The sequence below is a fragment of the Patella vulgata genome, chromosome 3 (assembly GCF_932274485.2).
Source record: "Patella vulgata chromosome 3, xgPatVulg1.2, whole genome shotgun sequence".
NCBI classification, from domain to species: Eukaryota; Metazoa; Mollusca; class Gastropoda; family Patellidae; genus Patella; species Patella vulgata.
The window spans coordinates 19,680,833-19,692,705 of NC_065881.2; the positions used below are offsets into that span (position 1 = coordinate 19,680,833).

Consider the following 11,873-nt stretch of genomic DNA (forward strand, 5'->3'; position numbering starts at 1 on the left):
GCATCGCTTATCTGTCATTTAATCTGATCTGATCATGTCACAAGAGGCACTTATTTAGTAATTCGCAATATAATACCAGGACAACGACATTATACAGAACATATGTGATAATTTGAAGTGCCATCCCCTTAAACAAATGTCATGTCCTTTAAACACGTAGGGGGTTGGTTGGCCGAATGGTCTAACGCATGCGCTTCGGGATTCGGGTCCTACGGTCTGTCACTGAGTCGAATGGAGTGGTTTTGATTTCCAGCTTGTACGTGACAAGGAGTGGGGTTGCCCATTCAACCTCATGGATTTCCTCCGGGTCCTCCAGTTTTCACACACTGCTACAGAACTCTACGTGCAAGCGAACTATTTGAAAAAAAAATGAACCATATTATGTTAGTCCTGAAATTACCTAGTTTGTTTGTAGTGGGCGTTTAATCCCATCTCACTTCAATGGTTTTATTCTGCGGAAGTATTAATTAAATTGTTCCAATTGTATTTATATTAGTAGTAGGCTGAAAATAGTAATCACTAGGGAAATCGTTAGGTTAAAGATCGGGGTCAAGCTCTAAACGCCGCAGATTTGAATGACCTTTTTGATTTATAATCGCCATGTTTATAATCACATTAATACCCCACCCCCCCTTAGTGGCCTAGAAATTAACCATATCCATCAATTTAAGTTATTTTAAGTTTATCCTGGTTTCTTTTGAGTTTGAAACTGCTAATGATCTGACGTCGTTCGTTTCCCGGTTTTTACCTGACAAGTAGTAGGGCTGCCTGTTCAGCCTCGTGGGTTTTCAGGTTTCCTTCCACAGCTACAGCAGACCACGACGGGCAAGCGAATTATAGAAACAAATCATGTTAAGCGGGTATATCGCTCACTATCGGGCTTTCAAATTCCTTAAAAAGCATCCGTTTGGAAAACCGGCAATATAAATTAAACTATGCATGGGAATAGGGTTGTAACTGGTCAAACTTTGTATTGTCGTCAATCGACAATTTATAATTACAAATTGGCAGTATAGTATCATATTATAGACTGAATAGCCCTCTCCTTTTCTGGATTGTATTAGTATTATATAAGTCAGAATCATAGAAATAATTATATAAATATTTATATATTTCTATTGTCAGAATAGCGTCAAGACGTTCGAACATGTGTGAGGTAATGTAGATTAAGTTGAGAGAGGATGACCAAAGTCCACTAGCAATTATTAGTTACGTGACCATCCTATTCAAATAGAAAAAGAAATACAATAACATGATTGTTTCATGTAGCTGATCAGATAATATACAATTTGTGACGTCAATGACAGATATTTTCTTTTTCGAAATGAACCAAAAATAAATGTATGTCCACAAAAACAATAACAGGCTATAATGAAATACGAGGCCATTTTCTTTATTTGCAATCCATATATCTTCATTCCTGGCCTCGTGGGCATGTTGAATAGCAGTCCACAAATGGAATAGCCTTGTTGCACACCACATCGTTTGTGTTTAACATAGCTGAATGGACACATCACTGATCATCAAATTAAAGAAACAGACAGTTATTCATTATTGCACTTTTAGATCATTAAAGTAAATTTATAATTAATTTACAAGTTGTGCCTTTTCTCCCGGGTGCTATGAACCCTTGATACGCCTCGGAAGATTGCTACCAATTACGATTTTTAATATTTAGCTATGAAATCTCAGATAACTCTATATTGACGTCATACAGTTGTTTTTTCTTAAATACCGCGAATATTCTTTTTAGCAAATTAGTAGTCCTCTGAGAATATTTCCTTATGTTTAAAACATGTACAGCTTAATTGTATATTATAATCTGCCGAGAGGCTGATTCTGTAAGTGCTTATTATTGATCTTGACATTTACTGGCTGAACCCTCGAATGGATAAGCAGAGGTTTGATAACCAGTGTAAAATCTTTGCAGATGCGACCACCTTAAGGCGAGAGACGAACCAAAATGGTGAAGTTGGTTTCTAATATGGTTACTATCGTCAGACATTAACAACCTGAACACAGAAAATAATCTAATTGGCTCTTGGCTCCATATTAAAAAAGGAAAAACTGCTTTAAAAGTACCATAGAAATATTATTTCTGTATCGTTTTCCCCATTCATTAAACCAACTAATGATAGCCTAGTGCTTTCGCAATTTTGCTTTGGTTGTAAACAACGTTATGTGAGGCCACGTCTGGTTGGTTCCATTGCGAATTGAACTAACCCTTGATGTTTAATATTGGACATGTGACATATCTATGTCACTTTTTATGAAGTCACAGTTTTCAACAACTGTGCAGTCAAGGTTGATACCGTGATAACCGGGAAGGCGATAAGCAGGAGATCTGGGGTTCGATCCCGGGTGTTGGAATAAAAGTTCCCCCGAATTTTCCAGTGCGCTTTCCACTTGTCAGTGGTGAATGGTGGAGGCTTGGGAAAGAGCATAGTCTAGTCGATTTAACAAACCCCCATTATCACCAGTGCACGCTGGCATGCACTGTCCAAGAGCCCGTGACAGTTTGAATTGAAGAAGACTGCGGAGCAAAAGGCCGGCTGTTCGACTTCAGTAATACGGTTGGTGCAGAAAACCCCATTTCAACATTGTCAACATCAAATAAACAAACCCAAATCAAAATATCCCTTTTCAGGATGTCCATATTATTTCCATTGTATACTTTTATACGTTTTGTATTCATACCGGTATTCTAAATCAAGTAAGCAACAGTTGCGGGGAGGATGACTGTACAGCATCGTAATTAACTGAATCAACTTTTTAAACAAGAATGACAATCAGAGTACTTATATAAACTGCCATTGGGTGTTTTTGCATGGCTGTAAAGGGTGATAATTATTGAAATCAACTTTCAAATCAAGTAAGCTGCATGCCAACATACTCCTCGTCGCGTTTCGTTTGATTAGACCTAATCGCACTTAACACTGGTGTAATGGAAGCAAATTTCTGTTCCAAATTATGACTGGTCAATAGTCCGATTAACAACCAATAGCTAACTGCTTAAAAACATAACGTTACGTCATGACTCAGGAAACATTACCCCCAATTAACCAGTGCATAGCAGAATATTGCAGAAAAAACTAATTGCGTGACAAACGAGGCTATCAAACGGCTACAATTTAAACAATACTGTTTGGAGACGAATAATACTTTCACCGTTTTTAATACCTTAAATCACTGTTCAAAGGTTTAGGGAAGACCTCAGATTACACCAAGGGCTGTCATGTTGCTGTACTTGGGACATATTTGATCAGAAGTCAATCCAGCAATGGCCAGAGAGGGAATGCTCGGGCCATTGCTTCAAGAATACCCATGCCAATGGATGATGGTTCTTGGGTGGCTGTAAAAGGCGGTAATTCGTGAAATTCAACTTCGTGAACAAAACACTGTATTCTAAATTTTATATATTTTATTTTTAATTTTTTTTTTTGTTTTTTTACATTTTTTATCAAGTTCGAGGAAGACATTTTATATCTTATTATTTTTCTCCAAAATAAGCCATTTGTTGTACAAGCCATTACATATAAATACTATGTTTAAAAAAGTTTATAAAACATTCATAATACAATTTAATCACCAGTCAGTCATACCTTATGAATAAAAATATATTGATACATACATAACAATACTTATTTGTAATTAACAACTTTAATAAGTATTTTCAAAATCTTATTAATACTACATGTAGGTAATAAATAACATACTTATTGAAATAATCTGATTCCAAATAAAAGTAATACCATTTAATAATTGAAGCTGGCCGACTACATTTTCTTATTATAGAATAAAAATTATAAAATCCTATATTACTTATTTGTCTACACCACTGAGGACATTATTACGAAAATACAAGACTCAATTCTAGTGAACAATACTCATGATATTGCTTATCCTTGTAGGGGTCTCTGACCCAAGAATTATAATTTTAGTAAGTCGTGGACAAAGGTCCATTAAGTCAGAAATTGTGTTAGTCGGTTATTAAACTCAGACTTGATTCTAGGAACATTTTTTCTTGCGCGAGAACACATATAAAAATCACTCTCCGAAATTCGAAAAAACACGAAACGTATATTCAAACAGAATGTTACGAAAATCTATTGTAAGAATGTTTCGAAAAATACAAAATGTTAAAATCACAGGAATGTCAGGCTTAAAGTAGCACACCCAATGTCATTGTTTTTGGGGAATAAGCAGCAGAAGTCTTCCATATAGCACAATGAATAAAAAGTCACGATTTCAATCTACGCGGAACCAACATCTTGAAGAAATATCGATCAAATAGTTAGACGCCATGATGGATTAGAACGATGGTGGATGGATAATGTTTCATCTTCGGTCACAGATTAAACCTGAAATTGACAAGAAACAAGATATTAAACAGTGTGACAAATTGTCTGACTTTTCAAAATGATGAATCAGGATGAATCAATCTTAAATGTTACTAAATTAGAAATATATTTAATTTAAATAGTTGATGTTATTGATTGACACGCTAAATATGTATTATTCATTCTAGAAATGTCATTTAAACGATGGAGCACGCCAAATATGGAACTATTTTATTAAAATGTTTTAAGTGTGTTACTCACCATAACATGAATGATGTTACTACGTCATGCAATGTCTGAGAATGACGTCATGAATATGGCTTCTGCAAGGACGGAGTGGTAGAACTATCAGTAAAGTATTCATCTCGAGTTGCATTGCGAATTGTAGATTGTCTGGACTGCATAGCTCTGTTATTCTTGAAAAGTAGTTTCTTGATTTAAAACGCCAATAAGTTATTGCAGGATCTGGATTTATGAGTGTGTAGATTGAGAAATTTGGTGAAGAGAGCAAGGGCTTTTCTTGGAGATGTGAGCTTATCTGAGCAAGATTTGATGGAATGGCGGCGGCTATTTTTCTTTTCTTCTGATGGTGGGCTGAGTTTAATGCGAATCTGTTTTAGGCTGGCAACCAACAGATCGTCTACATGATGATTTAACACTGCCGATGTTTCTCTGTAATCACAATCGTATTTGATAGCAAAATCTCGAGCTCCTGGAAAATAAAAAAAACCCCAGAAAATCAGATGAGGAATATTGATTTTTGTTCAACCATCGTTTTTACTCAACTCCACATAAACCTTCTTAACTTCAATATCTAGTTTAAAAATAGTAACAATTTCAATTCCCTTCGGATTCGTGTAATTACTTCAATCGATGTAGTTATTGAATGTTTTGATATTGATTGCTAAAGGAAGAAGTTTTCTCCAATCCCCAAGACATCTCTAGCTAGCACATTAGTTTAAGTGGGTTACTGATATTCAAACATGGGATAAAATTAGTCCATGTCCTTATTGAATAATTCTCGTTAAAAGAACCGGAATAACCCTTTTCATATGGATTTATCTTAGATCGTAAGCGCGAATTTGCCTTATTATTTATTCTTGGTTTAAATCGTGCCTGATGGCCTATCTGTCTAACTGCAAGACCTTAAATTTAGGACCTCGTCGCAGAAGAGAAATTAGTTTTCCTGTCGTGATTTCCTTGACTGGTTTTAGATTTGTATTCACAAAATCCAGGATTTTCCTCTTCAGTATATAAAGAATTAATTACCATAAGTAATTAGTAGATGAAGAGTACAATACTTTATTCTTATTTTAATCCTAAAAGAAAAATAAAATCACGAAAACGTGGGCGCAAAATTCAAACTTACCTTTTGCTGTTACTTTTCGTTGTCGAACCAAATCAATCTTGTTTGCAACTAGCAAGATAGTCCTGTCTGTTCCCATAGTAACACGAAGATGTTGGATTAAGCTAGTGGCCGCCACAAAAGAGGAATAATCCGTGATGGAGAAGGCTACGATGAAGGCATCGACGTGCAAGTTTTCTAAATCTGTAACCTGCAATAAATAAATGTTTAGAGATTAGTTCACCGTTTGAGTGGCCGAATGGTTAACGCGCGCGCATTGGATCATAAGGTCTGTCACCGAGTCATGTTGGCTTTTGTCGATTCCCCGCCTATACGTGACAAAGAGTATGGTCGTATGCCCATCCAAGTGGGCTTTTTCCGCATCCTCCAGTTTCCTCCCACTGCTGAAGTCCCCTACGCAAGGGGATTGTTGAAATAAAATGGAATCATGTGTTAGTCCCGAAGAGAAATAGTTTTTGTCGAGTGGACGTTACCCCCTCTCTCATTTAACCCAACATTATTAAATCTTTGAGACTGGTTCTGGCTCTACTCACAAATGACACTAACTATTCTATCACACGTCTTGACATTTCGTTCTATTGGTTATTACTTTGCTTCAAATGCAATTAATTAACACTTGTTCTATTTTTGACATTCTCATAAAATAATTGTCTATGGAAAGGTCACAGGTCCCTAATAAAAAAACAATACATGCAACCAGTAGCAGGAATGTCCACTCGTTAAATACAACTATAATTCAATCATACCTGTGGATCCTCAGTAAATTCCATAATAGATTCCTCTCCATCCAATAACACTGATACTGTGGTATCTTGTTCTTCATTCTCGGCTGTAAAAAAACCAAAAAAAAAACTCTTATTAAAATGATTGAATCTAAACAAGGTTCAAGTTTATGTAAATTGTATTAAAACGCATTTTGATTTTAAAAACAGAATGAAATGTCAAAGGTTGTCAGAACGATAATTTACGAATATTAACCCCCATAAGGACCTGTGTTTGCATTTCGGTTTAACAATAAATTATCATTGTTGTCCAAGGTTGTTAGCCCGATATATATTACAATAAACTCACACAAAACATGTTGTTTTATAGGATTTTAAGTATGCAAATATCGTTAAAACATGATATAAAATTGTATGTATATGAAATAAACATGTACTGTATTCTGAACATCTGTGAAATAGTGTTGTTTGTGTTCTACTTTCAATTTGAGTCCTATTTAAACACAAACATATACATGAAATATCTTCTGTTGAAAAATCAATGAACGTATTAGCTCACATTGTATACTTTCTGGTAAAGTTAAGTTATTTTGACGCATTTTCAATAACATTTCTGAAGTTAATGTTTAAAAAAAAAACAGATTCGAAATTCCATTACCTAATCGATTTTAATGACTTGTTTACGCAGTGAAGCATTATTTTATCTTAATGGATGGCGCGATCTATAATTAAATATTAAATCTCTTGGAATCCAACAATGGTTCATTATTAAAATAACTTAACAATTTATAATTATGCATCAGTATTTTTTCTTCACTCAATTTATTGTATTTTTATCCATTTATCATGCATTGCCTGACCAGCGGCTTATTACCGGGCATACACTAAGCTTGTTTTTATGCTTTTGGTTAATAATAATTATTGTTTCAAAAATAAATCTATAAATAGAAACAGGAACCACACATCGGTAATGATTTCGCTTGACACTAACCAGGTCATTTCGGAACCAAAATGTTATACCAGGAACTAACGTGTTATGTCATATTTCAATAATTTGTTTGGACAGATAAATTGCAGTACATGTAGGCTTGCAACAGCATATAAATTTCATCAACAACTAGACATCCAAATAATTAGGTACTTTTATGAACAGGTAATTGTGACCTGGGGTCAAACGGGGGTCGTTTTATTTACCGATTTGTTTAAATGAATTTTAAAATGGATCACAAGTTAATTTTTGTTTTTATGACCTCTTAACCGTTTTTCATATAATTCCAAGCAAAACTAATATATATTTTTCCAAGTTTCATTCACAAATTTTAATTTTCACGCAAGCTGTTTTCCGTGTGACCTCTAGAAAGCATTGACTCTCATAAGGTCTAATTATATTCATTTTAGAGTAATGTTATCAAGAAACAGGTGTAGACTATTGAATAAATAAAACATGCTGCTATATTGAATATAACGGATTTTAGTTTATTCGATAACTCCCACACAAAGACATCTGTTCTTTGCCCTATCGTTATGTTAGTGTATTTAGCGTACGGATTCTGATTTTAAGAAATAAAATGTGAACATGAAACGTTAATACAACTAATTTAAAGTAAGGGTAACTTACGTGTTGTTACGTCATATCCCACATATTCTGATGTTAAAAACTGTCTTGAGATAGCAGATTTTCCTACACCATTGCTACCAATTAACGCCACACGGAAATATGAAGGCACCCAGGACACCCCACTATTTGTTTGACTGTCCTCGGAGGTTATACTAGATGATCGTTGTTTTTCATAGTCTGTTACAGTGCTTCCAGACGACATTAGACTGTTCGTACTATGTCTTTTAAAAGAGTCCCCGTTGTTTTCTACGCCCTTTGCTGTAGTTCTGAAAGATCGGATGCGACATATTCTTTCGTCGATGCTGGAATATTCATTGTAATCCATGTGTGGCACTGCAAGATGGTGTGATTGACAATTCGGCATGCTGTTGGTTCTGGGTCGCGGTGACGAAAGAACTTCCAGATTATTTGGTCTCTTTTTGAAAGAACAGGATCGTGAATGCGGTGCTGACGATACTTCTCTCGCTGGTGATGAAACACTCAAATATTCTGGCATAGTAATAGGCACGGTGTGAATTAAACACAAAATAATCAAAGGAAAATAATAGCCACTGGTACTATCAACTTAGCTGTAGCAGTAGTAGTAGTATCACGTCGCTCGTAAGTTAGCATAAGCGATAGCAAAATTGTTTCTGATTACAACCTGCTAACCATTCCTTTTATATTGTCGTCGAGTTCCTAAACCACGTGTTGATGTTATTCATAGGGCGGCAAAATAACGTCATTTCTTCTACTTGTCACTGATTGGCTGAATCATGCGAACGGCATGTATTGATCTGTAGCTATGACCCAGACTAAGGAGCAGTATTATTATGTATTAGGACTAACTAAGGATGGCTTATGTATTTTATTTACCAAAGTTTAATAACTGTAAAGAACAACAAGACATTTCTAAATTAAAACATATGATATAATATACACACGGGCTTATTTGTCGCTAGATTTGTCGGGGCTTGAAAATTAAAATAGACACGCCTTTAAAATTTTAATCATCCTTCTGGTCGATATAAACATAGCTTTAGTACTACAACGTTGTTATTCATAGACATTGTCATGCTTAGGCATCTAGTAATAATGCACAAAGGTGTGTTATGTTATTGATTTGAAATTAATAATGCACATAATAGGGCGTGTACTGTGATTAAATCATGATGCATTCTGGTGTATGCAATAATCGCTGACGTCATAGAACGGGTGCACATACATGTATTAGTGCACTTCATCACCAAACAGAACTTATATTCAACATGCTGTAATTGTATGCATAATAAAACAATATATTGACTGCTCTTATCTCGTGTACTCTGATGTAATTGTTACTACTAGTGAATATCGGGTTCGCAAATTGTATGTGCAAAATCTGATAAATTGGAGAAATACACGGCATATCTTATTTATTTACAAACTGCTAACTGGTGTAATCACCACCAATAACAATCACAACATTATATCAAATTTATCTGCATTATTGGACAATAAACTATCATTTTATAAAATATTATAAAATATCGGAAACACCAACCCAGACGTTAATGATTGATGTGCATAATATTATAAACAAAAGCTCCAACCTCGTGGGTTTTCTCCTGGTCCTCCGATTTCCTCCAACTCCTAAAGACCCCTACGCGAAAGCGAATTATTAAAAAAAATTTGAACCGTGTGTTAGTCCCCAAATGACCTAATTTGTTACCCCCCCCCTCTCTCTCTCTCTCTCTCTCTCTCTCAACAAAAGCAAGTGCACCCGAGGGAATGATAATTACTATTTGATTTAAAGGTACGTCTTCACACAGAACCCCTCCTTCTAGCTGTACCGACCTTGATAACTTATTAAGATAATAAGCTCGATTCATCGAGATGACATATCATATAGGTAAGTATAATAAGTACACATGTATTTCTTAACGTAATAAACATTGTACTTACTACACCTAACATGTTTGTTTTGTGATCTTTGGCAGTTCCCTTACCTTTTAAACAGATGGTAAAGAAGAGGGAACGTATTACATATGTTTAACCTAATTCCATTTCCTAAAGAACTGCAATAACCATGGCTAGATGTACCCACTCACCTCTTCACTAAAACACCTTTCTACCTTTACCATTGTTTGTATATATATATATATATATATATATATATATATATATATATATATATATATATATATACTGTATATGTAGCATTGTGTGTACCTGTTGCTTCAACCGTACTTATCCATGAACTGTAGTCTTGAATTCATTCATGATTCCCCATGAAATATGTTTCTGCTAACGTACCGTTATACCTAACCATTTTCAGTTTTGCGTCCCTTTCGAAGGCGTACACGGTTTGTCGTGCCAGAGAGTTCATAAGAGTCAAATATAATGGGATTTAACGTCCTACGTTTCTGCACCCACTGAGCAAATGAAGACGGGCGTACGTTATACAGTATGAGGGAAATTTTGCCCGGACAGTGATGCTTTGAGCTTTGAAATACTCTTATATCGAACTGTTAAGGGTTCTTTTACGTGCGTGTTATCGTCCCATACGATTATACAAGAAGAAAAACTGAAGGTGCAAACTGAGTGATGCTATCGTCTGCTTACTCATATGTAATATTTTTTTTTCGGAAATGGTAACTGGTGTTCATTAAGGCGTTCGTCATAACCTAAAACCAGTTCGACAGATACCTCTACGACTAGTGGATCCAACAATTACACCCCCTCCCTGTCCCAATTATATTTAAGTGTCTTATTTACCCAATCGTTATTACTATAATAGTTCACAAATAATGAACGATTAACATATTGACAATTTCATACAAATCAATTTATTCCGAGCGAAATTATGAGCGGTTTAAGGTTTGACAAGATGTAACGTCGTATGACAAGATGTAACGTAGATTGTTCATTATTAAATTCTTAAAATATCGCGGGTGTTCTCATTCATTTGAATCTCTGCAATCCGGTGTTCTAGAAAGTTGACATAGGTTTGACATGTAAATGAATGTCTAAATAATCATTTATATAACATTTGAAGCCAAAATAAAGACATGAAATATTCCGATTTACATTATACATAACGCATCTATTAAGCACAACCAGGAACGTATGTTCAGAATAGAATTCTGAAGTCATTTGCAAAATCGAAAACTTTTGTCATCCATTTAAAATAAAGGGGATTTACTGAAACTACATGATTTAAACTAATTGGTTATGTTATCACATAAAAGTTTCTTGAAACATCATTATTCGGTGTTATTATATAAATGACTTCACTCTCCTTCTAAATTTATAACTTTTCTGTTCAATCAAACAGAAAAAAAACGTAATACAATAGGATACTGAAAATAGATTTGATTACAATCGACTGTTTAAAGATTCATAAATATATCTAGATTAGAATAAATAAGATATCTGATTGTGGAATTTCTGATCACTTGTATGAAGACAAGGACCTGATGTATTAATAGCCGGTCGTTTAACTTGCTTGAACTATCTAATAAACCCAGACAAAGGTTGTTTACAGCGAATGGGAGAATTTGTGAAAATCCTGCGTTAAGACCATGATCAGACACAAATATTGGCCTTTTTATGGAATTTTCTGTATAATACATATTGCGAGCGCAGGGGCGGATCCAGAGGGGGTGGTATGGGTTGGGGGGTCGACCCCCCCCCCCCCCCTGCTCGGCTACATAAATTGTTTTGTAAATCAACGCTTTTTATGAGAAAGGATTCTCGGCCGTGTGCTTTATCCTTTATCGTCAGAGTTGGAACAGGATGGACACTCAAAGCACGGAGATAATGATATAGACATTATGCGATATCACAATTAATGCTTTGCATCCATG

General features: G+C 35.1%; 1 protein-coding gene across 1 annotated transcript; it reads right to left on the reverse strand.

The window, feature by feature from the left end:
• Positions 1 to 3,430: 3,430 nt before the first annotated feature.
• On the reverse strand, positions 3,431 to 8,692 carry LOC126814332 (GTP-binding protein GEM). Its single transcript, XM_050539425.2, has 5 exons — positions 8,047 to 8,692; positions 6,453 to 6,535; positions 5,710 to 5,896; positions 4,602 to 5,052; positions 3,431 to 4,361 (listed from the first exon to the last, which is right to left on the reverse strand). The coding sequence occupies exons 1-4, from the start codon at positions 8,540 to 8,542 to the stop codon at positions 4,778 to 4,780; spliced, it is 1,041 nt and encodes a 346-aa protein (XP_050395382.1). The 5' UTR covers positions 8,543 to 8,692; the 3' UTR covers positions 3,431 to 4,361; positions 4,602 to 4,777.
• Positions 8,693 to 11,873: the final 3,181 nt, after the last annotated feature.

Coding starts and splice junctions, on each gene's coding strand:
- LOC126814332 (XM_050539425.2), bottom strand. CDS start 8,542: ATGCCAGAATATTTGAGTGTTTCATCACCAGCGAGAGAAGTATCGTCA. Junction 6,536..8,046: donor GGGATATGACGTAACAACAC/GTAAGTTACCCT, acceptor GTTTTTTTACAG/CCGAGAATGAAGAACAAGAT. Junction 5,897..6,452: donor AATTTACTGAGGATCCACAG/GTATGATTGAAT, acceptor TATTTATTGCAG/GTTACAGATTTAGAAAACTT.